The sequence below is a fragment of the Belonocnema kinseyi genome, chromosome 3 (genome assembly GCF_010883055.1).
Source record: "Belonocnema kinseyi isolate 2016_QV_RU_SX_M_011 chromosome 3, B_treatae_v1, whole genome shotgun sequence".
In the NCBI taxonomy this organism is placed as follows: Eukaryota; Metazoa; Arthropoda; class Insecta; order Hymenoptera; family Cynipidae; genus Belonocnema; species Belonocnema kinseyi.
This window is the reverse complement of record NC_046659.1, coordinates 90,895,956-90,923,464: the sequence shown is the minus strand read 5'-3', so window position 1 is coordinate 90,923,464 and position 27,509 is coordinate 90,895,956. Positions and strand designations below refer to the sequence as shown.

The 27,509-nt window shown below is 27.3% G+C and overlaps 2 protein-coding genes across 5 annotated transcripts in view; one reads left to right on the top strand and one right to left on the bottom strand.

Moving 5' to 3' along the window:
* Nucleotides 1-1,541: 1,541 nt before the first annotated feature.
* Nucleotides 1,542-26,872, top strand: LOC117169576 (polypeptide N-acetylgalactosaminyltransferase 35A). The gene is made up of 8 exons (XM_033356009.1): nucleotides 1,542-1,699; nucleotides 2,814-3,161; nucleotides 6,239-6,920; nucleotides 7,003-7,120; nucleotides 10,644-11,132; nucleotides 13,009-13,140; nucleotides 14,559-14,703; nucleotides 26,749-26,872. Exons 2-8 carry the CDS (start codon nucleotides 2,828-2,830, stop codon nucleotides 26,763-26,765), a joined length of 1,917 nt encoding a protein of 638 aa, XP_033211900.1. The 5' UTR covers nucleotides 1,542-1,699; nucleotides 2,814-2,827; the 3' UTR covers nucleotides 26,766-26,872.
* The window catches only part of LOC117169577 (asparagine synthetase [glutamine-hydrolyzing]), a 38,860-nt gene continuing 26,392 nt past the window's right edge, over nucleotides 15,042-27,509 (bottom strand). For all 4 annotated transcript variants that reach the window (XM_033356013.1, XM_033356011.1, XM_033356012.1 and 1 more), the window contains exons 3-10: nucleotides 26,733-26,858; nucleotides 23,904-24,140; nucleotides 23,620-23,794; nucleotides 21,686-21,915; nucleotides 21,479-21,606; nucleotides 18,086-18,375; nucleotides 17,764-17,998; nucleotides 15,042-15,281 (exon numbers count right to left, since the gene is read on the bottom strand). In XM_033356013.1, coding sequence (XP_033211904.1) covers nucleotides 15,134-15,281; nucleotides 17,764-17,998; nucleotides 18,086-18,375; nucleotides 21,479-21,606; nucleotides 21,686-21,915; nucleotides 23,620-23,794; nucleotides 23,904-24,140; nucleotides 26,733-26,858 — 1,569 coding nt within the window. In that variant the 3' untranslated portion in view covers nucleotides 15,042-15,133. The remainder of the gene's footprint in view (nucleotides 15,282-17,763; nucleotides 17,999-18,085; nucleotides 18,376-21,478; nucleotides 21,607-21,685; nucleotides 21,916-23,619; nucleotides 23,795-23,903; nucleotides 24,141-26,732; nucleotides 26,859-27,509) is intronic.

Sequence of the window (27,509 nt, the reverse complement as noted above, 5' to 3'; positions counted from 1 at the left end):
TTTATATGATAGCATCCTGGTAATACCAAAAATACGATTGCTATAATAAGGCTGTTTCGTGTAAGACTTATTCACATCAATTTAAGACTATATTAATGAAACCACTTCCTTTGATGGCTGCAATAATGAGTTTTTAAGGAATATTTTTTGAATATGTTCAGAAAATTCTCATGATACAATTATATTTAAATTATTTAGGAATGTTTAATTTATGAATTATACAAATAATGTTTGATATTTCTGAAGACATTAAATGAAAATAATAAAAAATATATATTTTCTGGCAAAAAGATAATAAGAACATTTTCTAAAAAAAAGTGACAAAATGAATCGGTATATTTGATGACTTTGACACTGAAAAATTTATTTTTTAAATTTGGCGAAATATTGTATATACAGACTTCGAAGTGATTCTAAAACTTGGCCTCTATGGTCTCGTTTCTACGAAGCTATGATCCTGTTGTTTTAAATGGAGGCAAGGAAAGAGAAACACTTGTTGCAGTGTGCATTGTGCCCTTGAACTACAGAGTTGTCTATTAGAATCAGTGAATATATTCAGAATAATTTAATTTAATTTTCGCCTAATGTGATCAAATGACTTTTGGAAAAACAAGTTTTAATCTTTTATTGGATTTCATTAAATCCAATAAAAGACAAAGACAACAAAAGCATACGTTTTTTTATTATAGATTAAAATAGAAGTTTCCTTTATTTTATTTTCATCTTATATATTTCAAACTGATTGACAGTTAAAAAATTAATTTTAAGATTGATAGATTGAGATGTTAATGAAAGATTTTTAAAAAGATTTATTTTTCAGTAATAGTAAAGATTAACAAATGTAAATAATTTCTTAAGAAGCAACTTCCAATTCATATCGACATTTCTAATTAATATAGCATAAAATAAGAAGACTCCCTAGTATAAAAAATTTCCCTGATGAAGCCTGTCTAAAAGGTCTGGAAACATGTTGGATCCTGGTAATATAAAAAAGACGTATAAATAATAAAGAAAAGAAAGCAAGGTGGTTTGGGTTTCTCTTTTATTCATTTCTCCTTTTTCAATCGCCATATAACTGTCTAATGAGCCGATCACAATGTCGTTTAGAAAAATATTTCTCTAATTTTAACTCCTTTTATGCAATTATATTACACAAATTGACATTCTTGAGTATATGTTTGTAAAAAACTTATTTTTTTAAAAACATACTTCTTTTGAAGCCTTTTTGTGCAATTTTATTACTCAGTTTGACTTTTTGAAGTTTATGTTTTTATTTTAAAGTACGTATTTCCAAAAATTCAAAAGAATTTGTAAGCGTTTAAAAGCATTTCAAGCAATTGAAAAGAATGGAAAAATATTTTTGAGGTAGATTTCTTATTTTCCACGACTCTTTCCACATTATTCTGTAAAAAAAATAAACAGTGTTTCCCGCGCGCGTATACTATTGCTAGTTTTTAATTAAATACCAGAGATTATAAGCACACTATTGCCACACGGCCAACGTGTGAACTAATGAAAGTGACAGTTTCTCATGCTGTGTCAGCGCGCGTCTGTCAACAGGTGCTGCTAAATATGAATATTATTGTTATTTTCAATTCTAGACATTAAATGTTGCAGTACTGCTGAATATTGAATTACTTGGAACCAAACCAATTGTATATACATTCATATGCATGCAATTTGTATCGAAACAGATTTGGTAAGTGATGACTCAAATTTATAGGTTATGAATCCATATTTATATAAATATCATAAACAATTATAAATCTTATATTATAATAGAAAGTTATGCGCGCACTTATTTTCCATTTTTTGGTGAAAGCAAAACTCAATTAATTTTCCAGTATAGTGACAGAATACATTTTTTCATGGGTTTTACAAAAAAAACTTCTGTGATCGCGAGTATACTTTCTATATGATTTGTAGAAGTTTCTCTAATTCCAGTAAATTCAATATGAATAACACAATTTTTTGTAATTTTCGTAGAATTATTAAAAATTATTAGATTATTTTTGTCACTAAAAGAATGTCATTGATACAAAAATGGACTTTTTACCAAAAGTGGGCGACCGATAATTTTCATCTCAAAATGTTCATCGGATGCCAATTTACCATTAAAAAATTCAATTTCCTTCGAACTTTCATTTAAACCGGGTTCAAGTTTTGTTGCTTCAAAAGCTGAAATTCGAAACAAATTTTATTTGAAATTTGATAATGTTTGGAGGTTTTCAACGTTTCAAATTTGACAATGTTGCATTTTTTAAATTTGAATATAAACTTTTTTTTTAAATACTAATTTTTGCATTTTTTTGACACTTTTTTCCCTTAAAATCATTTTTTCACCCTTGTGTGTTTAACAAATTTGACTTTATCACGCACCATTCTCTTTTTTATTAAAAAACGAAGAGATTAATATATAAACGTGTAAAAACGTTGGTAACTCATTCTGGGATTAGAACGCAAAAAAGGGTTAAAATGTCAGGATTAATTCAAAACAATTAAAAATTAGTACAATAATATCTCAAATTCATTCATTATAAATAAGAAAATTTTAGACCTAGACATTGAAAATTATTGCATTATTTTTCTTATTTCAAAATGTTCCGAAAGATTGTATCTATATTGAGTAGTCTTTTTAATATTTTAAATTATAGTTAAATTATAGTCAAACAAAATTTGACGTTATTTTTTTACTTATAAAATTAATCATTCTATTGTTAAATGGATTCAATGTATCGTGACTTTAAATAATACAGTGCGTATAAATGTATGTATTTAATAATGTATGAAATATATAATTCAATTTTTTACAGATTAATATTTACAGATGACCTCAACGAGATATGCATCTTTTGTATTAGGAATTATAATATCTTCTGTAACATGGGCCTTTAGTTTATACTTATATTCAAAACTTTCACAAAATGTTAATACGGAAAGTCCAACCATTATTGGAACAGAGTCGGGTAAATCGTATTCTCCAAGGGCTGTATATGAACAAGCAATACCCAAAAATGCGTTACAGAATATCGAACAAAAAGAAGAAGCTCATTGGGGTTTAATGGATATTAATAGAGGAAATCAGGCCTTCAAAAATAGTGAAAATCTGGTTAAACAATTACAACCTGTTCCTATCAAATCAGCCATCACTTTGGATGCAGGTATACTTAAATCTTATATCAGGCTTTACAGTACTTTGCCCTAAAAATACCCATTTTCATTTTTGTTTCCTAAAAGTCTCCTACTTGAAGAATTTACTAATTTTAAGTTCTAATATAGTTATTTTTATTTTAAATAGAAATATTCTGAATAACTGAAATCTTTTAAATTTTATCAAGGATATTAAAGAATCAAATTATTTTTAATACCGTTGCTTTAAAATATTAAGAAACCTGTCGCTTCATTAAGAAATGATAGCAAAGAGGCGAAAGCAAAATTAAGAATTTTTGTCATCTCAATTTAATTTTTATAACATCAAAAACTACATATAGATGATGTATTATTTATTTCCTTGTTATCAAGAAACTTCCATTTTTCCCCCTTTTTGTTTTTTCATCGCTTAAATACGAACTGAATTAATAGAACCCAATCAAAAAATTCAAATACTTTTAGTTTAAAAGTGTGTTTTGTTAATAATTTATCACTTTTATTAAAATATTTGGATATTTCGTTGATTATTTAATTATTTTTTTGAAATATCAACTATTTTGTTAAAAAGTCATCATTTTTTGTAGAAAATTAAAATGTTTTATTGTAAATTCCTCCTTTTGGGTTAAGAATGCATATTTTTTTGTTAGAAAATTTACGTTTTGTTGTTGAAAATTAATCTTTCTTGTTTTAAAATTAACACCGTTAAAAAAAAAAGTTTTTACTAAGATCAATTGTTTTGTTTGAAAATTCAACTATTTGATTGAAAATGCAATTATTTTTGGTTGAAGTTATATCATTTTGGTTTGAAAATTCGACCAGCTGGTCGAAAATTCAACTATTTTGTTAGAAATTCAAATATTTTATTGAAAATTCATCCCTTTTATTAAAAAGTTTTATGATGTGGTTATAAATACAATGGTTTGGCAAAAATATATATTTTTTCTTGAAAATTGAACTGTACTTGGTTCAAAGTTGAAATACTTTATTCAAAATTCATTTTCTTGGTCAAAAGCCCATAATTTTAGTTAACAATTCATCTCTTCGTTGAAAAAATTCACTATTTCGTTGAAAAGTGATATTTTTAAGTTAAAATCCCAATTATTTGTTTGAAAATTCATACATTTTATCGAAAAGTCGTCTACTGTTGTAGAAAATTAATCTTATTTTTTTTTGAAAATTTATCTGTTTGGTTAAAAAATGAACTATTCTGTTGAATTTTTTGTTTGTTTAAAATTAATCCGTTTCAGTAGAAAATGAATCTTCGTAGTTGAAAATTCAACTATCATTGGTTAAAAGTATAACTATTTTGTTGAAAATTAATTTTTCTTTGGTTGAAGATACATAATTTCAGTTGAAAATTCCTCTTTTTGGTTGAAAAATGAATTATTTTGTTAACAAACTGTTTCATATTGAATTCAATGTGGTTTAGGGTGGTCTTTATTTACTCTTGGTGGATTTTTTTCTGCAATTTCTCTAGTCTGACCCCTCTATTAAGCTTCAGTTATACTGGGAATGTTGTTTCTCGATTACATTCGAATATGTTCACCGAATAGTCAGAAATGTTGATTTTTTAAGTTTTGAGAATCACCAAATCCTTTCCGAAAATGTATTTTTTATTTCATTTAAATTTGTAAAAATGATGTAACTTTTTAAAAATAGTAATGAGGTGCCATGTTTACTTTAGTGAAAATTTCGAGTTCTACTTCCGACCATACACTTTGTAACAATATAATTAATTTTTCTTTAAAATATTAAGATCTTTTAACAAAACGCCTAAAAAAATACGAGTTTTTGAATATTTCATAGGGTACCTTTTTGAATTTTTCAAAATTTTAACTTTCATGCCTTACGAAATATGTTTCTTTACAATAATGTAGCCGTTTAATTGATACTTGAAAAGCTGTCGTCGATAAATAAAGAAATAATAAATCTAACAAAAAATATTTAGGCGGCCTCCTTTAATTTTTTCAAAATTTTGAATTTTATTTATCATCACGTGCTTCGTAATAAATAAATCGGCCTCTTGTAAGAATTTAATGTGATTTTGTTATTAATTGTGAAAATTGCAATTTTCGTTCAGATGTCCGTCATTTTGAAAATTTTGAAAAAAAATTTCCTTTCGATATAATTTTTCAACATAGTCTAATTATCATAATTGTACAGAGACAAAGGATTCCGATGAAATATAAAAAATTACCTACATTTGAAATTTTACGTTACTTTTTTCCATGTTAACTGCCTGAGAAACTTTGATCAATTTCGACAAAATCGAAAAATAAGGACCACCCTGTTACCTACTATAGATTTGTCCCAAAGAATTTCCCTATTTTCGTGAAAAATTGTCCTATTTCCTCTGTTTTCAGTGTATTTTTGGCTGTGAAGTTCAAATTATTTTATTATAATTATTAAATAGTATCCAGGACGAAGAATAGAAAAGAAATGCAACTCCTCTATTCATACATTTTTTTATAACATTCTTATTATGTCAATACATGCAAAAAAATGATTTAAAATTATGGTTCTTGATCAAATAAATTGCGAATGAATTGAGAGATTTGGAGAATCATCGTCATCATGATGTCTAGACATAAATTTAATTGATTTATTTTATACTTTAACATAATATTTTTTCGTGTATGACGAGTGCTAAAATTGTTGTCATTTATTTTCCAAACAATTACTGTCATGCTTTACGGAAATCTAAAAAAAAATCAGTTTTTTTATGGGACATTCATATGATGCCTAATAGTTGACAATTATTTACATGTCCATGTATAATTCGAAATCGCTTTATTATTATTATGTTGTAATCTTTAAAAAAATAGGTTTATTTTTCATTATTTAATATGGCAGTATGTTTTTGTATGCTTTTCAATTTTAATGTACAATCATTTATATTATGTCGACAACATAATTTTAATTTGTTGGATTTTTATTATGCTTTAACATAGTTCCCTGTTTTTATATTTTGAGTCCCGTATTTCTCCTAAAATATGAATAATATTCACTATAAAGCCTGTTATATTCAATATATGAATAATATAATTCCATTTTCGGTCCTGCAGGATAATCTTATTATTTTTCTCAGGATTAGATGAATTGGGCTTAGTGAGAAATGTGGAAGATCAGTGGAAGCGTGATGATGGCTATAAACGCTACGCATTTAACGTGCTGGTATCTGACAATCTAAATTTACATCGAGACTTGCCTGATACGAGAAACAAACTTTGTAAGGATCAAAATTACCCCGAACATTTGCCAAATGCTAGCATTGTTATATGTTTCTACAACGAGCACTTGACAACTCTATTGAGATCTCTGCATTCTCTAATAGACAAAACTCCTGATGAGTATTTGCATGAAATTATTTTAGTTAATGATCACAGTGACAATAATACTTTACACGAACGAGTAGATAAGTACGTACAAGGTAATTTGAGTAGAAAAGTTAAATATTACAAACTAGAGAAAAGAGAAGGTTTAATTAGAGCCAGGATGTTTGGAGCGAAACAAGCCACCGGAAAGGTGTTAGTCTTCCTTGATAGTCACATTGAAGTAAATCAATTGTGGTTAGAACCTCTTTTGATAAGAATAGCACACGACAAGACAATTGTAGCTGTACCTGTGATAGATATAATCAATGCTGACACATTTCAATACACTGCCAGTCCTTTGGTTAGAGGAGGATTCAATTGGGGACTTCATTTTAAATGGGATAACTTACCCATCGGGACATTATCCCATGATGAAGATTTTATAAAACCTATCAAGTGGGTAAACTAGATTTAAATTCGTCTAAACTATATTCTATTTGCTCAATTAAACTTTTATTCTCTCTTTCATGTGCAACAGATCACCAACAATGGCTGGGGGCCTTTTTGCAATGGATCGATTATATTTTTTCGAGATGGGAGAATATGATTCTGGTATGGATGTTTGGGGTGGGGAAAACTTGGAAATATCGTTTAGGGTAAGTAGAAAGAATGCCGATGAAATTCATTTTTGTTTTTCTTCCTAATATTAGATTGCGATCAGAGCCTAAAATGTTTCAAATTTCGGACTACACACTTTTTTTACAACCTTCCCCGAAGATTTTCAGTTTGAAAAAAAGTATTAAAAAAAAACAACTAATTTTCAAAAAATAAGTACACTTTCGTCTGAAATGGTGAATCTTCAACCAAAAAATTAATCCTTAACAAAGGAGTTTAACTTTCCACCAAGTATCTAGTTGAATTTCTAACTAAACATGATGAATAGTTAATGAAAAATGTAAGAGTTAATATTTTAACCAAAAAGAATTCTTATTTCAAATAAAAAACAGTTTAATTAACCCAAATAATACAAATTTTCAACACAATAGTTGAATTCCCAACTAAAATAGAATAATTTTGAGCCAAGGATGATGAGATTTCTAAAAAAAATTAATTTTCAACGAAGAAAGATTTTTCATTCAAAATAGAAATATATTGCAACCAAATTATTGAATTTCCACGCCAAACAGAAGAATTTTCTACAAAACAGTTGGATTTTCAACAAAAACGTTAATTTTTTTAAACAAATGGTTGTATTTTCAACTAATACGGGATCATTTTCAACTAAATAGTAATGATCTCATCCAAAATAAAATAATTTTGAACCAAATATTGGAATTTTTAACCAAGAAAGATTGACTTTCTACCCACGAAGTTAATTTTTCAACCAGAAATGAATTTTGAACAAAGAAAGATTTTGTAGTCAAGAAGAAAATAATGTCAAACTAATTGTTCAATTTTCAAGCCAAAAATGCGATTTTCTACAAGACTATTGAATATTCAATAAATTAATCTTTCCTTCTTTAAAATTCAACAATTCGGATGAAAATTTGTCTTTTTTGATTGAAAGTTTAACTATTTAGTTGAAAATCCACATATTTGGTTAAAAATCGATTTTTTTTAGAAAATTATATTTTTTGCAAGTTAATTTTCTTGTTTGAACATTCATCTTTTCTATTAAAAATTCAAGTTATTCCAGTTAAATATTTATCCTTTTACTTTAAAATTCATCTTTTAGGTTGGAAATAAAATTACTTTGGATGAAAACGAATTTTTTTGCCGAAAACCTAACTATTTTCTTGAAAATTTTTGTTTTGTTTCAAATTATTATTTATTTGAACTGAAAATGTAATTATTGTTTCAGTTGAATACTCCATAATTTTATTTAAATGTCATATCTTTGGTTGAACATTCAATATTTGATTAAAAATGTAATTATTCAATTTTTGGTTGAAAAATGATCTTTTTAGATGAATATTCATCTTTTTTGGTCAAACATTCAATTATTCTAGATAAAGGTTGATCATTTTAGTTAAAAATTCATCTTTCTAGTTAGAAAGTCATTACTTTGTTTGAAAATGTAACTATTTTTTTTTTTAAAGTTAGTTTTTTCTTTTTTGTTGAAAGTTATTTTTCCGTCGAAAGTAGTTTTTTAACTGAAAAATTAACTTATTTCAATTAAATATTACATTATAATTTAATTATTTAAGTTTTGATTAAAAATTTACCTTTTTTTATTAAAAAAATTTTGTTGTTGAAAATTTAACCATTTTAGTTGAAGATTCATTGTTTTAGTTGAAAACTCATCTTTTTGGTTTAAAATTCAACTATTCCAGTGAAAAATTCATCATTTTAGATGAAAATTCATCAGTTAGGTTGAAAATTTAAATATTTTCTTGAAAATCACTTTCTTTGTTTTAAATTAATTTTCTTCAACTCAAAAATTTAATATTCTATATTTTGTTGAAAATTGATATTTTTAGTGGAATTTATAAGTATTTATTTCAAAATTCATTTATTTTACCATTTTTGCTCGGTTGTGTTAAAGGGTGTTTAGAATGAGCGAAATTAATTAAAATCATTATTTGCACTTAGAGGCAAATATGAATATGTTACTTTTAGTTGGAAAAACATAATCAGGAAATGATCGGGAATTTGAAATCATCCACCGAATCGCCACTCTGCTTACGGAAGTATTATATTTAAAATGAAAACAAAAGTTTTATCTGTAGAAAGAATGCAAATTCGCTGTAGCTTTCTGAGCCGCTATTGATTAATCAATAATGTTCGTAGAAAGTTCGTTGATGGATCAATCCAAGCGTCTCGAAGACCCGAAAAATTGCATAAAATATCGTACTGTTTTATTCACACTAACAAAATCTTCTTGTAAACAAGGCATATACTTTAGTATATTGCTGTTGTATTCTCAATATTAAAAAAAAAACTCGTATCAAGGAGATAAACAATATAATTTTTCAGTTTATAAATCGGTAGGGGAGCGGCGGGTAATGTGGCGCACATGCTATAAAAACCTCAATTAAAAGTTAAATATGTTGAAAACTGTAGTAAAATAATATAGAGCACGTAACGCAATATCTTATCTACCCTATGCGTATGATTATTATTATTATTATTATTATTATTATTATTGAATTTACGTCTATTAAAGTAGTTAATTATCAAATTTCACAAAAAGTGCGCCTATACTAAGTTATCCTTCTTGGTTGGCTGATGTGGCGCGCTCTAAGTGCAATTTCGGTAAGGAAAGTAAAAGTTGTTTACTGAGTTCAATGAAATTAATTTTGGGTAAATTATGGGTTTAAATAATTAGTCATCAATTGTGTGCAACTTGAACGTTATATATTATGCTTTTCTTAATCCGCAAAAATGCTATGTATTTTTTCACTACTTTTTGGTCACTTTAAAAATACACACATAACACACAAAAATAACTTTTCATGATAAGAATTGAGTGATTAGCTTTATTGAGCAAATTTTTTCACTATACAAAACAGTACAAATAAAGAATACAGTACAGTAAATACCTCTCGCTATAAATCAATCAATTTCTGCAAATGAGGGTGCACCACATTATCCGCCGCGCCACATTACCCGCCGTTCCCCTATTGCTAGATTACAAGAGGTCATGGTAGTTATGCCAATAGATCATTCGACGTGTCTCGAAGATGTGAACAAACATGTCAGGCAAAGTACTGTAGTATTTCTAATGTTGATCGATGCATCTCGAAGACGCGAACAAATACATTACATATTATTGTTGTACTTTGAATATGAAGAAAGTTTTTCTCATTTAAACGGAATAACCATTTTTTTGTGACTTCATAAATCGATAAGGGTAGCTCTTAAAAGTTTCAATAATATGTCGACCGATGCATCTTGGTAAATATTTATTTTTAATCTCCGATTAAAAAAAGACCACTTCTGAATGGCATCTAGCTCTTTAAAATTTGATATCTCTTTTACCTTTCGCGATATGGTGAACAGAAAAAGTTACATAAATACACACAAACGGACATTTTTTAAATTGTATTTTCGAGCTCCTGGAGTCGAATTATATCGAAATATGTCAAAAAAAGTAAATTAAAATATTGAGGTAATTACAAACCTACCTCTATACGAAAGCAATATAAGTAAAAATTTCAAAATCACCTTGTATTTCAGGTCTGGATGTGTGGTGGAAGTATAGAAATAATACCATGTTCCCGTGTTGGCCATGTTTTCCGAAAGCGAAGACCTTATGGTGGCCATGACGAGCGAGACACAATGTTAAAGAATTCAATGCGCGTAGCACATGTGTGGATGGACAGTTATAAAAACTACTATTTAAAGGATGTGAAGAAAATTGATTACGGCGATGTTTCCGAAAGAATAGCTTTAAGAAAACACCTAAATTGTAAAGACTTTTCATGGTATTTGAATACAGTTTATCCAGAATTGATATTACCCGATGACAGCGAAAAAAAATTAAAAGCGAAGTGGGCCAAAATTAATCAAAGACCAATCCAACCCTGGCACTCTAAGAAGAGGAATTATACAGATCAGTATCAAATAAGACTCGCCAATACTCATATGTGTGTTCAAAGTGAGAAAGATATCAAAACAAGAGGATCTAAATTAACTTTGGCATCATGTTTACGCACTAAATCACAGGTAATTTTCTTGAAGGGATATCAATTGCAACTAAACTTTTTCTTCTTCTGTAAGAGCCGTTCAAAAACTACGTCACACTTCCAGGGGTTGTGGGCAGAACAGTGATTTAGTTACACGAGTAAAGCATCTAAATACATAGTTCACACTATTTCCCCTATTTCCCTTCTTTACCCTTTATTAGAGAATTCCTCTTTTTTCGATGTTTCCAAGAAACTTCCTCTTTCTCTCGATATTTCGCTTAAATTCGATCTGAATTAAATATAAGCTAATTAAAAAATCCTTCTATATTACGTTAATAAGTCATTCTTTTTAATTGAGAAGTCTTACTACTATATTTTCTTTTAAGAATTAATCCCTTTTGTTTGAAAATTTTATTTTTATGTCGAAAATGCTATAATTTTGTTAAAAATCATCCCTTCTTGTTGAAAAATCAACTAATTTAGTTAAAGATTCATCTATTTGGTTGAAAATTAAACTATTTTGTCGAAAACTCGTTTTTTGGGTGAAAAATTAGTTGTTTTTTTTTTTACTGAAAATTTAACTTCGTTCTATTTTCGTATGAATATTAATTTTTTTTTAATTCAACTGTTTTATTAAAAATGTATATCTTTCTTAAACCATTAATCTTTTTTAGTAGAAAATTAATCTACTTGATTGAAAATTCATATTCTTGGTTGAAGGTGAAAGACTAGTTGAAAGTTCATGTCTTTGGTTAAAACTTTTTGTTGTTGTTGTAAATTAATTTTTAACCTGCAAATTTAACTATTTCATTTTTGTTATAAACTTACCCTTTTTAGTTGAAAGTCTTTTATAATTATTTTGTTGAAAATTTGACATTTTTGGTATATAATTAATCTTCTTGGTTGAAAATGAACTATTTACTTTCAAATTTAACTGTGTAGTTGAAAATTATTTTTTGGATAGAAAATTCATCTGTTTTGGTAAACTATTAAACTTTTCATTGTGCCTTCAACTTTTTTGTTCGAAAATTGAACTATTTGGTTAAAATTTGACCTACTTTGTTAAACATTCATTTTATTGGTTGAAGATTGAACTATTTTGTTGATTTTTTTTTTAATTCATTTTTTTTAACTGAAAATTTAGATATTCCATCTTTGGTTCAAAATTGATCGGTTTTATTTGAAAATTAATGTATTTTATTTCAATTTCGTCTTTTTTGGTACACAATGAATCTTGTTAATTAAAATTCCAACTACTTGGTTGAAAGTTGAACTACTTTCTTTAAAATTCTTTTTATTATTTGAAATTCAACTATTTTGATGAAAATTCACCGTTCTAGCTTGAAAGTTCTACTATTTGGTTATAAATGCAACTGTTTTGTCTGAAATTTTTGGTTTGTTTGTTGAAAATTAAATTACACTGGAACCGCAGTTATATCCGCCGTCCTAGAACGTAAACATTCACTTATATCCTCCCAGAAGGGGATCCCACCAATGCTGCTCAGCGAAGGAGAAATGGCCGCGCTGCGCTCCGAATGGCTTGTTTGTCACGTGTTAATGCGAGGTGGTGGATGACAAGCGGATATAAATGATAGTTATGCAGGATATAAGCGCGAGAGGATATAACCGCGGTTCCAGTGTATTTGGTTGAAATTGCAATTATTATTTTCCTATTTTTCGAGCCGCGAAGTATATGTTCTGTGATTTATTTTAGGCATTTATCAAATAAAAATCGATGCAAAAATGTTGACTTAAGGGGGGGGGGGGGGGGGGGGGGGGTATTCTTAATTGTGACGGTTATGATATTTTGTGACGAAGAAGGGGAGGGGTGCAAAAAGTTTTAAAATAGCGTGACGTAGTTTCGGAACAAACCATAATCTGAAATTTGTGCACTAATTTTAAAAAATTTTTTCTAGATGTGGTTTGAAACCGACAAGAAAGAATTGATTCTTGGACAAATGCTTTGTCTAGAAGGTAGCGAGAAGAAGCCGAAGCTCGGAAAGTGCCATGAAATGGGTGGAAACCAAGAATGGCATCATAAGGGATCGGTAAGTATTTTGGGTAATGCCCATTTGATCGCCCTTTTACTTGTTTAATATTATTAATTTTTGGTTATTGGCTTTGGGATCCGCAAATGAAGAAGATTTAGATTTCCATCAGACAAAAATATGTCTTAGGGGAAAAAGTTAAATTTACCAAAAACTTTTTCTAGAATAAATGACTGCAGAGGTTCCATATATAGAGCCGTAACGTCTGATTAAATTCCAAATCTTCATTTACGGACACCAAAGCTAGAGAACCAAAAAATAATATTTTTACTGAGGGTCGCAAAAAGCCACGAACAATTTAATTGTTTATTTCTTTTAAGGATATATAACTATCATTTTTCTAATATTCTTGAGAAAATTCAAAAAGATTTTTCAAGATTTCAGATATGTCAAATCAAAATTTAAGAAAAAGCCCATTTTAAACCAAGTAGTTAAATTTTCAAGAGAAAAAGATGAATTTTCACCGAAAAATGTAATGCATAACTGATATTTCTGCTAAAAATAAATTAAATTTTTTAAAAAATAATTTAATTCTTAACCAGAAAATATGAGTTCTCAACAAAAAAGTTTATTTTTAAACAAACAGTTGCATTTTTAACCAAAAAAAGATGTAGCTTCTACCAAAAGAGATGCATTTTGAAACATCTTTTAAATTAACTCAAAGTATTTCAAAAATTTATAGAAATCTTTCGACATTTTTTGAAATCTTTAAAAATTAATTTTTCAAAACAAAAATCATTTAACATTTTCTCAGCAATCTTAAGGAAATTTTGTATTCTCTTGGAACCTTTCAAATATTTTGCTTTAAATATCATATAATCTACTTAGGATTGAAATTATTGTTGAATCTTTTAAAAACCTCTAAAATTTCTGAATATCTTTTATAATAACTCCAAGTTTTCCTAAAACTTCTTAAAAACCTACAAAATTAAAAAAAGTGTCCTAAAATCTACCAGTCTCTTTTTCGAGATATTTTATTATCTTCAAAACTTGAAATTAATCTTCTGAAATAAAACATAAATAAGTAGCTAAGTATGTTCCCAGAAATATTATTGTGGGTACCAGTAATTCTGTGGTGACCGGAAACGAATTTTTTTTTACTGCTACCGACTATAAATTAAGATAAATTATCTATTTTATTAATTAACTTAAATAATTTGACTAATTAAGATAAATTAAGATATTTTAAGTTTTTGTCGATGATTTAATTTTTTTCATCTATTTAAAGGTGTAAAAAAGAGATTTCGTTCGACTCATTTTTTTAGATAGAAAAAAGTGTTATATAAACAAATGATGTCTGTAGATTGTTATTGGCAACATAATTGAAGGAAAATTGAGATAAAAAATTATGTTCTCCTTAAACTTACACTGTCTGCATATAATATTTTTATCTTTCTATTTCTGGTTTTTTTTTTCAGAAGGAAACTGCGATTTACAATTTGGCCGCAGGTACATGTTTAGGTGCTTTGCATGCAAATAAAGGTGCTCAAATAATTATGGATTTGTGTACAAAATACGACAAATCATTAATTAGTTGGAATCTCATCCGCTCAATATTTTCAGGTAATGAAATTAGATGATATAAATGATCAAAATGTAGGATAATAGATTACACTCATTGAGAATTTTCTGTCTCGACTCAACTTAACATTTATTAAATCATATTTTCTATATAAAAAAAACAATTGTTTTCCATGACATTTAGGGCATAGCGCTCAGTATTAATACTTTCTAAAAGTTTAATTTTTCTATTGGTGTTTTGTTGAAAAGCTACTGAATTATTTGTAAACAAATAATGTTTAGGGATTTTGTACTTTGTTTATTGAAAATTATATTTGTTATTAAAACTATATTGGCAATATTTTCTGAATGCTTACCTACAAAAGAATAGGAAAGTATGGTTTTTTCCTTGTACGGCACACGTTTTTATTTGAATTTTGAAGATCTTTACAGGTGTCCATTTTTTTACGGATAAATTTCACTTTTAATACAATTAATGTACTCCGTTTTGCTGTTTATCTGCGGCGTAATGTTTTATGAATCGCGCTGAAGGGTCGGATATACCCTCAATCCATTTGGGCATCCAGAAGTAGGGAATGAGACTCTTTGCTTGGTTTTCAAAATGTTTCTCAAAAACTTTTCTGTAAAAAAAATGCATATCACTGAGTCTCGGAAAAACAAACAAGCTATTTCAACATATACAGACTGCATAGTCGTTCCTCTATCATCTCTTTTCTCCTTTTTAAAAAATTACTCTTTTTCCTATGTTTTTCAGAAACGTCCCCTCTTTCTCGGTTTTGTTGGGTTTTACCCGTTATATTTTCTGATAATACGAAGTCATTCAAATATATCGCATTTTTAAAAACAATCGATGTGAAATGTCGTGTTTTTCAGATTGTAAAGATTCAAATAATATGTTAAATTTCGAAAGCTTTCTCAAATTATAGAACATGATATTCCTAAATATATTAGCATTATCGATTACTTAAATAATTAAATAATACTAAAATCATAATTAGTAATTTCTTTAATTCCTCTAAGTCCAAGAATTTTAATAATAATTCAAATACATTTTTTTACAACTTTTATGCTCAAACTTTAATGCATATTAAGATAACATTAATGTGGTTACTATATTAAATTCAATTTAACCCGTTTCAAATTCTTAAATTTTCAAGAAAAAATATTGTATTTTCAACAAGTTACATAATTTTTAACCAAATCGTTGAATTATCAATAAAAAAGATTCATTTCCTACAGAAAAGACTATTTTTCAACAAAATACATGAACTTTCAACGAATTAGTGGAATTTTCAATGAGAAAAGATATATTTTCAGCCAAATAATTAAATTTGTATCTAAAAACGATCAATTTTAAACCAAAGAGTTGAATTTTTAACTTAAAAAGAACTATTTTCTACAAAAAATGCAATAGTTAAATTTTATAGTTACCAATAAATACAAAAACTTGCAACCGAAGTGATGAATTTTCAAGCAAAAACATACATTTTAAACTAAAAATATTAATTTTATGCCAAAAAGACGATTTTCGAACAAAATGTATAAATTTTCCATAAACTAGAAGAATTTTTAAATGAAAAAGATCAATTTTCAATCAAACAGATGAATTTTAAACCAAAAACATGAATTTTTAACAAACATATACATTTTAAACTAAGAAGATTACTTTTCTACCAAAAAACAAACAATTTTTTAAATCAAAATTAATTAATTTTTAACAAAATACTTGAATTTTCAAACAAGAAGATTAATTAATACCAAAAAGAGATGAATTTTCAACAAAATACATGAATCTTCAACTAAAATTATGTAATATTCAATTGGAATAGTTAAATTTTAAGCCAAAGAAATGAATTTTCTATTAGAATGGTGGAACTTTCAACTGAAATAATTACATTTTAAGTTTTAAAAAAATGAATAAAATTAATTAATATGATGAATCTTCAAATGGAATAATCGAATTTTAAGTCAAAAGGGTGAATTTTCTACTAAAATAATTAACCTTTTATTAGAATAATTGAATTTTCAATCAAGCAGATTAAGTTCTACCAAAGAAGACTAATTTTCAATGAAGTACATGAATCTTCAACTAAAAAAGATAAATTGGCTACCGAAAATTGAATAGTTACATTTTCAGTTTAAAAACTAATATTCAACGAAGGACAAGAAATTTCAACTGAAATGATGGAATATTCAACAGAAATAGTTACATTTTCAGTTTTAAAAAGAATGAATAAAAAAACTAATTTAAAAAACAAAAAGACCAATTTTTAAACAAAGTGATTAATTTTCAACGAAAATGATGAAAGAAGAATGTTTAAACAAGAAAATTAACTTGCAAAGAAAAATATAATTTTCTACCATTAAAAATCGACTTTTAATGAAATATGTAGATTTTCAACTAAAAAAGACTAATTTTCATGGAAATTGTTGAATTTTTAATAAAAAAAGATAATTTATTGAATATTTAACTGTCTTGTAGACAATCGCCTCTGTGGTTTGAAAATTGAACAAGTAGGTTGACATATTTTTCTTCTTGTCTACAAAATCTTTCTTCGTTCAAAATTCATCTCTTTGGACGAAAAATTAAATTTATGGGTAGATAGTCAATCTTTCTTGGCTAATAATTCCACTAGTTGCTTACAAATTAACCTGTTTTGGATGATAATTGAACTATTTTCTTGAAAAATCGTCTTTTTTGGTTGAATTAATCTGTTTTTGAAAATTAAAATCTTCTTTCAAGAAAATTATAAGTATTACATTTTATCGGAGTAACTTAATCTTTTTGGTTAAAAATTCAACTACTTGACTGAAATTTTAACTACTATGTTAAAAATTAATTTTCTTGTTTGACAATTCATCTCTGCTTGAATAGTTAACTATTTTGTTTAAAACAAAATTTCTGGTTGAAAATAAATTGTTTTAACTGAAAATTTAACTATTCCACTTTTGTTTTAAAACTGATCCTTTTTAGCCGAAAATTAAATTAATTAAAATCATTTATTTCCCTATTTTTGTGAAAACAATCGTCCTATTTCCCGTGTTTTGAGAGCATTTTGGGCTGTGAAGTCAGCATCTATGATCTTCGTAACTCTCACTCACCTGTAGTAAAGAGCCTCTTTCGTTGTTGGTGTACAATGTGGATATTTAGTTGCTGCTTCATCCAATTCGTTGTTATCTACACGGTTTTCAACAATTTCCTGAATAATTTGGAACAAAGATTTTTTAACAGATGTGACACCATCACTGAACGCTTCCTTATGTCTCCACAATACATTCTTAGGTAGGAGATTCGTCTCTTCAAATGCAGATCGAAGAAGGTGTTTTTCAACTCCGTCTGATGAAAAAGTATATCGCAATGATTTAGCACTTAACCTACTTTATTATAAAGTACAATTAAAATGTTAAATAAATCATTACGTACTTTGTGGTTGTCGAGCGACTGCTTCTAGTGAAAGAAAATAATGAGTGAACTGAAGGTCCAGGAATGGTGCTCGAAGTTCTAAGCTAAACGCGCTAGTTGATCTATCAGCTCTTAATCCATCATATAAATAGATATCCTTTAATAACCGTAGTGATTCTTCATGAGCCGCCACAGCATCAGGTGCATTTTTGAAATATATATACCCTTGAGCCAATTCATCCGCCCCCTCTCCACTAAAAACTACCGTTGTATCCGTGTTCTTTTTAACGTACCTCGATATCAAGTACATGCTAGAAAAATTAATTTTGTTTAAAATAGGTGAAAGATCAATTTTAATCTATCCGCGCTAGGGTTTTTTGTTAATAGGACAACAAATTTTCTCTTGAAATATTTTCAAATTTTTAAATTATTTTTTGATCTTTTCAAAACTTCTAAACCCTCTAAATATCTTTAGAATTATTTGAAATTTCCATAAAATTAAAACAAAAATATGCATAAACCTCTAAACCTTTTTAATATATTTTTAAATGATTCGAAATTTTCATAAAATTTAAAAAACATTCTGCATCTTTTGAATTATGTTTAAATATTCTATTCAAATAAATTTTTACAAATAAAAAACCATTAAAAAATTTCCGAGAAATCTCATGGTTTGTTTTTCTCTTAAAACATTTCGAAATTGCGTAAGCTGTCGTTAAATAAATAATAATAGTAATTTTTGTTCGGAATATTCAAAAATCTATACATTGTTAACGAAAATTTGAAATTTTTCCACACGGAGAGAAATTTCAAACATGGGTTTCGAGATCTTAATTCTTGCGTCAAGCGCGAATTAAATCAAGGAGTAATTCCGTGAATTAATCTCTTTAACTTTATCTCCGTTCAGGATTTAAATTATTTTCGAATCTTTTCAAAACTTCGGAATATCTTTTGAAATAATTCAGTTTTCTTAGAAATTGTTTTATTGCCTAAAAATTTGTTTAAACGGTCTTTAAACCTTCCAGATTCTTTTCTGATATATTTTTAAAGCTTGAAAACTAAAAATTAATTCTTTCAAATAAAACCTAAATCATTTTTAATTTTGCCAAAATTCTTATTGTCCATATCGGGTTTTCTTCGATTTTCTCAGTTTTGTCTATAATTTCATTTTCTCTCGGCTTTTTAAAAGTGTGAAAAAGTTTACAAATTAAAAGTGACAGTAAAATATTCAGAATAGATGTATTCCCCATGACTAAAAAAAATCATTTACAATTAAAATTTGGTATTTATCAACATTATTTAGAAACATTGAAAAATATAGTTTATCATGAAATAAAATGGCTTATTTGGAAATTTTTAATTATAAAATTGATGGCACAGAAAACTCGTAATCTTTATTAACAAATAAATAAACTGAAGTTAGTCGCTATAAGTAATATTCGTGCCATGTCGCAACCAATCAGGTTTTCGACAAATATGTATGCGAGATATCGTGACTACGAATTTTCAAGAAAAGGATAAAAATTCAAAATTATTTGTCCTATTATCACTCGAATTTCTATTCGTGGTTTTATATTCTCGGTTTTCCCGGTTAGTAGACACTTTGATTCTCAAGCCTAGGATTCACTTTAGAGATAAAAAACAGTTTAAATAGTATCACGTACTTTTAAAAATAGCATCATATAATATTTCAAGTACTAAAAATGAAGCTTGATGTTCACATAGAATTTTATTCTTCAGTCTATAACTTATCAAAATTCCTATTTATTTATCTTAGGTTTCAAAATCTTTCCCCCTTTTCTCACTTTTCCACTTGAATGCGAACTGAACTAATAGAACCCAATAAGAAAAAATAACCAATTTTTGTACAAAGTTCATTATTTATTAGTTGAAAATTTTAATATTAAATTTTTCTTTAAGAATTCATATTTCTTATTAAAAAAAATTATTATTTGGTTCAAAATTGAATTTTTTACTTAAATAATAAAAAATGTTGTTTAAAAATCATACTTCTTTCTTAAAAATTGGTCTGTTTTATTGAAAATTCGTCTTTTTGAGTTGAAAATTCAATAATTTGATTGAAATTTTTCTTTCTTGACTATCGATAATTTTTTGGATTAAAAATTTAACTATTCGATACGTAGTTCTTTCGCTGGAAATTTGATCTTTTTGGGTTTAAAATACTAATGTCCGGTTAAAAACTAATCTTCCTCGGTTGAAAATTAACTTTTTCGTTGGAAATGTATATATTTTCTTCAAAATTCGTCTTTTTGGGTTAAAAATGCAACTATTGGTAGAAAATTAATCTGTTTTAACTGTGTATTCTAATTATTTTTTGAAAACTTCGTCTTTATTGGTCAAATTCAACCTTTTTTCTAATTAAAAACCTTCTTATTGAAATATCAAGTATCACAGTTTTCGCTGCAAATTCATCTATTTAAATGAAAAATTCAACTCCTTGGTTGAAACTTGAACTATTTTGTGAAAATTTCGTTTTTTTTGTGGAAGATTCATCATTTTAATTGAAAATTTGTTGTTTTTTTTTGTTGATAAAAATTATTTGTTTAAATAGGAAATCTAGCTTTTTTGATAAAAAATGGAGATTCTTGGATTGAAAATTCCACTTTTTAATTTACAATTCGTCATTTTGGAATAAAATGCCACAATTTGGCTTGAAATTCATGTATTTGGTACAAAATTAAACTGTTTTGTTGAAAATTCGTCATTTTTGTTATAAAATTCAACTCTTTGGTTAAAAATGTATGTATTTTTAAACTGATTTTTTGTTTAAATATCAGCTGTAACATTTTGTGTTGAAAATGAGTGTTTCCAGGTAGAAAATGTAACTATTTTGTAGAGAATTCGTCTCTTTGGCTTGGAAATTCATTTGTCTTGTAGACAATTTGATTGCATTTTTATTAAAAATTAATTTTTTAACCGAAAATTGTTCTTTTGTAATTGAAAATTCGACTGCTTGGTAGAAAATATATGTATCCTATTAAGAACTCATCTTTCTTGGTAGGAAATCAACTTTTTTTTGTTAAAAATGCAACATTATAGTGGAAAATTTTTCTAATAAAAATAAAAATATTCATTGGTTCAAATATCAACTGTTATATTTTTGGTGGAAATTAATATTTCCTGATTGAAAGTTCTGTTTTGTAGAGAATTCGTCTGTTTGGCTTGAAAATTCAACAATTTGGTAGAAAATTCAACTGTTTTGTAGAAAATTCAACCTTTACGAAGAAGTTCAAAAATATTTTTTAGGGAAAAATAAAGAAATGGTGGAATTATCAGTCTATTGTGAGAAAATAGAGTCTATAGTGTCATTTTTTCGAAATAGTATCAAAATAGTGTCATCGCTCAGAAAAAGTGTCAAATAGTGATCAGCCCGAGGCCTGTGATTTTTCTTACCCAACAGATGCTCGAATAGTTGTAATATCAAAGGTCTCCAATTGATAAATAACGTCATCCAAAACGTCTTCAATATCTTTTTCGGTAAAATTAATTTCATGGTGTTCAGTACCGATATGATCTGCAACCTAATGGACCTTTTTAGTATTTATGCTATTCAAATACGAAATTCGACTCTTTCCATTAACTCTAGGGTTCATATATTACCTGTCTCGCAGCCAAAATGTCCGGACTGTCACCCATTCCAATCGCAAAAGTTTGCAACTTGTAGGGAAAATTCATTTCTTTGGCTTCTTTGGCAAGTAAAGCTGCTACTAAACTAGAATCTAATCCACCTGATAAAAAACAGCCTATTCGTCTTTCAGACATTAAACGTTTCTGAATGGCACCCAAGAATAATTTTTTTATGTTTCCACTGATATCCTTCGAATCGAGATCTGAAACAGATTATATAATTTATAGAACGCCGGAATTAAAAAGTTTTAAAAAATGCACTGATTAAAAAAAAAAATACTATAATAACCCGGGTGTCTACCTAATCGGGAAATCAATAAAACCGGGAAATGACCGGCAATTATCAATTTTAGTTTCGTTTCATAACTTTGTAATAAAAGCTTATTTCCTGAGTATTAATTTACAAAGCCGTAATTTACAATTTTTCGCCGTTTTCGAGAAAATCGAGTTTGGAATATCCACCACAAGCCATATTAAATTTGGCGAAACATGCTTTAAATTAGCCGGGAGCTCAGACGGTTGCTCATAGGTTTCATAATCGAAAGGTTGCGTGTTTGATTTTCGCTGCCTAGACTTTTTTTAATTTTTTAAAAATTTTATAAATTTAATTTTCTTTAATAATCTTCACAAAAATAGACAAGAAACATTTTTTAATGTCTTTTTCACGAAAAAACAGAATTTTTGTTACTTTATACTGTTTTTTGCAAACAAATTTATTTTTGATAATTGTAATTATTCGTTTTCCTAATGCGTAGCAATTATATTTAAAATTAGAAGTGTGATCGAGGTTTTTTAAACTAAAAAATGTTAATTAAAAAACGAAAAACTATCCTCCTGGTCAAGATGTTATTTATATTTCGTACTTTTCGAAGCAAACATTTCTTTGATTTAAATAAAAATCAAGTGTGTTTCCCAATAAACACTTCAAAAAAATTTGTTCTTGTAAAAACTCTTCGTTTATCTGATACAATACAAGATTTAAAAAAACTCTTTCATACTTCTAATATGAAGTATAATTGGTAAACATTATGAAAAGAATTAATAACATTAATACAAATTAAAATTGCTGGCGAATTTATTTGTTTGCGATTTAAAATATGTTTCACCTCAATATATTTCTTGTGGCGTATATTTTAAAGTCGATTTTCTCTAATAACGGTAAAAAATGTAAAATAAACAAAAATTGAAAATTCATTCTCCCTTGGAATAGGAAATTCTGCAAATTAATTAAAATTCTAACTTGGAACAGTGGATTTTCTAAAAAAAAAATTATAATTTTGTTTTGGACATGTATTTTTTGACACGGAACGGGAAATTTTTAAAAAGTAATTTTTATTCTGACTTATCAAAAGGGTATTTCCAAAACCAAACCCTGCTCCAAGTAAAAATTCGTCAGATTTTGAAAATTCATTGTTCCAAATCAAAATTTGTTCGAATAAAAATTGTCTTCAAATCAAAATTTGTCTAGATTTAAAATTTCCCTCTTTCAACTTTTAGAATGCTAAATAAAAATAGAGACTTCACAATAATTCGTTTCTTTATAGTCAAAATGATTACCTATTGTTATACTCGTTAAAATTGAAAAACAAATTAAATTTTAATTTGCAACTATACTATTTGTATTTTTGAACCTGGAATTCCGGTACAGAATTTTAATTTAACTTAAAACAGAGATTTTTTGACAAGGAAAAGAATTTCAGGTCTGATTTAGGAAAGGGAATTTTGGAAAATCCCTGCTGAAATTCAGAATTATAACTCTTTACAATATTCTTTTTCTAGATCAGAATTGTAATTCTTACAAAAAAAATCGGATATTCGAACTCAGAATTATAATTTTATTTCCAAAATTCCCTGTGAAAAATCAGAAATTTTTAAATCTTTATGAATGCTCAGATCAGTTAACATACCGGTCCACGGTACAAAGGTAGGAAAACTGGGTTTATCTCCGGGTTTGTGATATTGTACACTCCTTAGAAGAGTTACTTTTCCCTTTTCAGATATTTCATATTCTTCATAATAACCGGGGGGAAAGGGTTGCAATGTCCAGTCACTTGGAAATTGGTTCGTTATCCCAAATAAGCCCTGCAAATTTGTGTTAATTTTGTCTTAAGAAACAAATATAGTTTATCGTGAAAGCGAACAGAAAAAAATGGTTAAAACATGTTAAGATGTTCTTGAATAATAGGATTACTTTGCTTTCTGAACTGACGCCCAAACGTCCTTTGCTATCACGCAATATAAAGAGTGGCCTCACACCGTAAGGATCTCTTGCGATTAAAATTCTCCTCTTTTTTACGTCCAATATACAAAAAGCAAACACACCGTCCAATGAACGTGCAACATTTTCTGCGCCAGCAGTTGTATAAAGATGTAAGATCGCTTCTACATCACATTTTGTCGTGTAATGAAAGTCATTTTCCTTTCCTAGCTGAAATAAATATTAGTATTAAATGTCATTGCATTTTATACATACTTGACTTCACAATCTTTCTCCGATTTCCCGCTTTTGAAAAGAATTCCTCTTTTGTCAATGTTTTCAATAAACTTCCCCCCTTTTTCCATTTTGCTTCCTCATCAAGCTTTGTAATGGTAAAAATTTCGGAAAAATTTTAATTCATTTGATCAAACGTTCCTCAATTTAACCCTCAAACGGTACATTCCAACCCAGCATACGTAAACGGTACACTGGTGCGAATTGGTTTGCTTGCAATGTTAATATTAATTATTTAATATATTGAACATATAATAAATAACTAGCATATATCACACATTTTTAACATATATATTTAATATATGTGGGGATAATCCGCTGCAGCTGTATTTTTATTGATGCCAACAAAATGAAAAAAATTCGGGTGCGAATTCGCACCAGTGTACCGCTTAATGGTTGAAAATGTCTAATACAAATGCATGAATGTGTGTGTGTGTGTGTGTGTGTTTGTGACCCTTTTCTTGTGAACATGGTCACATGAAGACGGTTGCAGACAAATTAATGAAATTTGCAGGGCTTATTTTGTCCACTAATATCTTGAAACTGACAAAAGGATTTCATTGACATCATTCAAAATTTATGCAAGGACGGAAAAGATTACTTGATTCAAGATAAATCTGCTGGCCTATAAGATTAATACAATGTCTTGAAGAGCACGCAAGTTATAGAGATTTTTATAATTTAAAAATCTGTTTTAAACCAAAAATCTTTTTTCATTAACATAATTTAAAGTTCATGCAAGAATGGAAAAGACTTAATGATTCGAGACATTTTTATTGTTTAAATGTGAACTGAATTAATAGAACCAAACATGAATATCCAACTTTTTTGTTGAAAGTTAATTCTCTTTGGTTAAGAATTGAAAGTGGCTGCAACTCAGGGAAAAATCATATATTTAAAAAAAAATTGCAAAAGTTAGGAAATTTCTCTAAGAAGCACTTCAGGTAACTGTCAATAATAATATATAAAAACGTATAAATTTGAATTAAAAATAGTTTTATTTCCATTTATAAAAGATTCTATGAGAAGGGAAAATAAAAATTTGTCAATGAAAAATTAGAGGAATGTCGATGAATTTAAAAGTGAAATTAAATTGTTTTATTTATTATTTATCTTTTTGGTTTAAAAATTCGTTTTTTTTAATAGAAAACTCATTCTTCCTGATTGAAAATTAACTTATTTGTTAAAAATGTAAATGTCTTCTGAAAAATTCGTCTCTGTGGCTCGGAAATTCAACTATTTGGCTAAAAATGCAAATTTAAAAAAAAAATCAATTAATTGGTGAAAATTAGCTTTTTAGATGTAACTATGCCTCTGCGTGCCTTCAAAATTAATTTTTGTTGTTTTTAAAAATTCTACTGTTTTGTAAGTCATCTTTTTTGGTTCAAAAGTCAACTGTTGTGGTAAAAAATTGTTCTTTTGAATTAAAAATTGATGTTTTATGGTAGAAAAGTAATATTTTTTGGTTGAAAATTTACCCTTTTGGATTGAAAATGAATTTTTTTCTTGAAACTTCAACTGTCTTCTGAAAAATTCGCCTCTTTTGATGGAAAATTGAACTATTTTGTTGTAAATGCAACTGTTTGGTTGAAAATTATATTTTTCTTGAAAATTCAACTTTTTTTCTAAAAAAATGTTTGTTTTTTTTCTTGAAATTTCAACTATATGATGGAACACGTAAATAATTGATTGAAAATCCAACTATTGTGTTATAGAATTTTCGTCCTTTTGTATTGAAAATTCATCTCCTTTGATAGAAAATTCAACCATTTGACTGAAATTCAGTTTTTAAACATTTTAACTACTTAGTTAAAGATTAACCTTTTTGTTGAAAATTAATTTATCTGGCTTGGATTGAAAGATCATCTTTTGTGGTAGAAAAGTCATCATTTATGGTTAAAGAATCATCTTTTTCGTAGAAAAATCATGTTCCTTGTTTGAAAATTCAAGTATTTGCTTAAAAGTTCAATTATTTAGTTAAAGGATTCTATTTTGGTAGAAAATAAATCTTTTATGGTACAAAAGTAATATTTTGTGGTTGAAAATTCATTTTTCTTGATTAAAAATGAACTTTTTCGTTGAAAATTAATACAATACATTACATTAATACAACTATTTGATTGAAAATTCATTTTTTTGGCTGAAATTGCATCTTTTCGGGGTGAATAGTTAACTGTTCTTCAAATAAATTCGACGTTTTAATTTTAATAACTCAACACTTTGGTTAAAATTTCATCTTTGGGTTTAAAATTAAACTATTTCGTTAAAAATCCAATATATGTAGACTTGAAATCGTAAGAAATTAAACCGTTTCATATTGAATTCAATATAGTCTCATTAATTTTATTTTAAAGAATTTATTCCACTATTTTTGTGAAAAATCACCCAATTTCCTCGGCATTGAGAGCAATTTGGGCTGTGAAGTCTGAGATTTAAATATTTATATCTATTATTGATATTTAAAGAACAATTGAGCAACAGATGAAAAAATTTACTGGAGCTCTTGTTCTTTACGTACATATATTTTACCTTCTTGTAATTGTAGATCTCTCCATTGCATAACAGAAACAGTTCTGGATATGCACATAAACGCATCGGCTGCATACCACAAAGTCCATCAACTATAGACAATCTATGAAAGCCAAGATATCCATCCTGAAGTACACAAAAAAATTGTAAACAATTTTCTGTTATGTTTAGTGTTTTTCATATGAAATTATTGGTATTTATGATAAAAAAACATATTATTATTATTTAATTATTAGTTGGTGTGTTTTGAAATTTAAAGGTTCATAATTTTTCAACCATTTTTGTTTAAGTTAGCGTTTTGAACAAAATTTTGTTATTTCAAAACAAACATAATTATAATTTGAACATGATTTAGAATATTTTCACAATTTTTGATTACTTTAGTGTTATTTGAAATTGGTATATTTCATTGAGAAATAATGTATGTTGTAAAGCAAATTTATAAATTTTAACAATTTCAGGCAATGTTAGCGTTTTAAACAAATAATAGGTATTTTAAATAAAAGTCATCAGATTTCGAACAAGATTTCTGCATTTTTTAAAATTATTTCATTGTATAGTAACGTTTTTCACAGGAAAACGGCTATTTAAAAAAATGATTAGATTTTAATACAATTTGACAACAATCGTGAAATTTTTTCTGTTATTTTAAGTTAATGTTTTTCATAGGAAATTACTCGTATTTTTGATAACAACAAATTTTTACATTTCAAAGACTATTTACGATTCTTGCAACAACTTTAGCTTATGTTCATAAAAATTTGGTATATTATATAA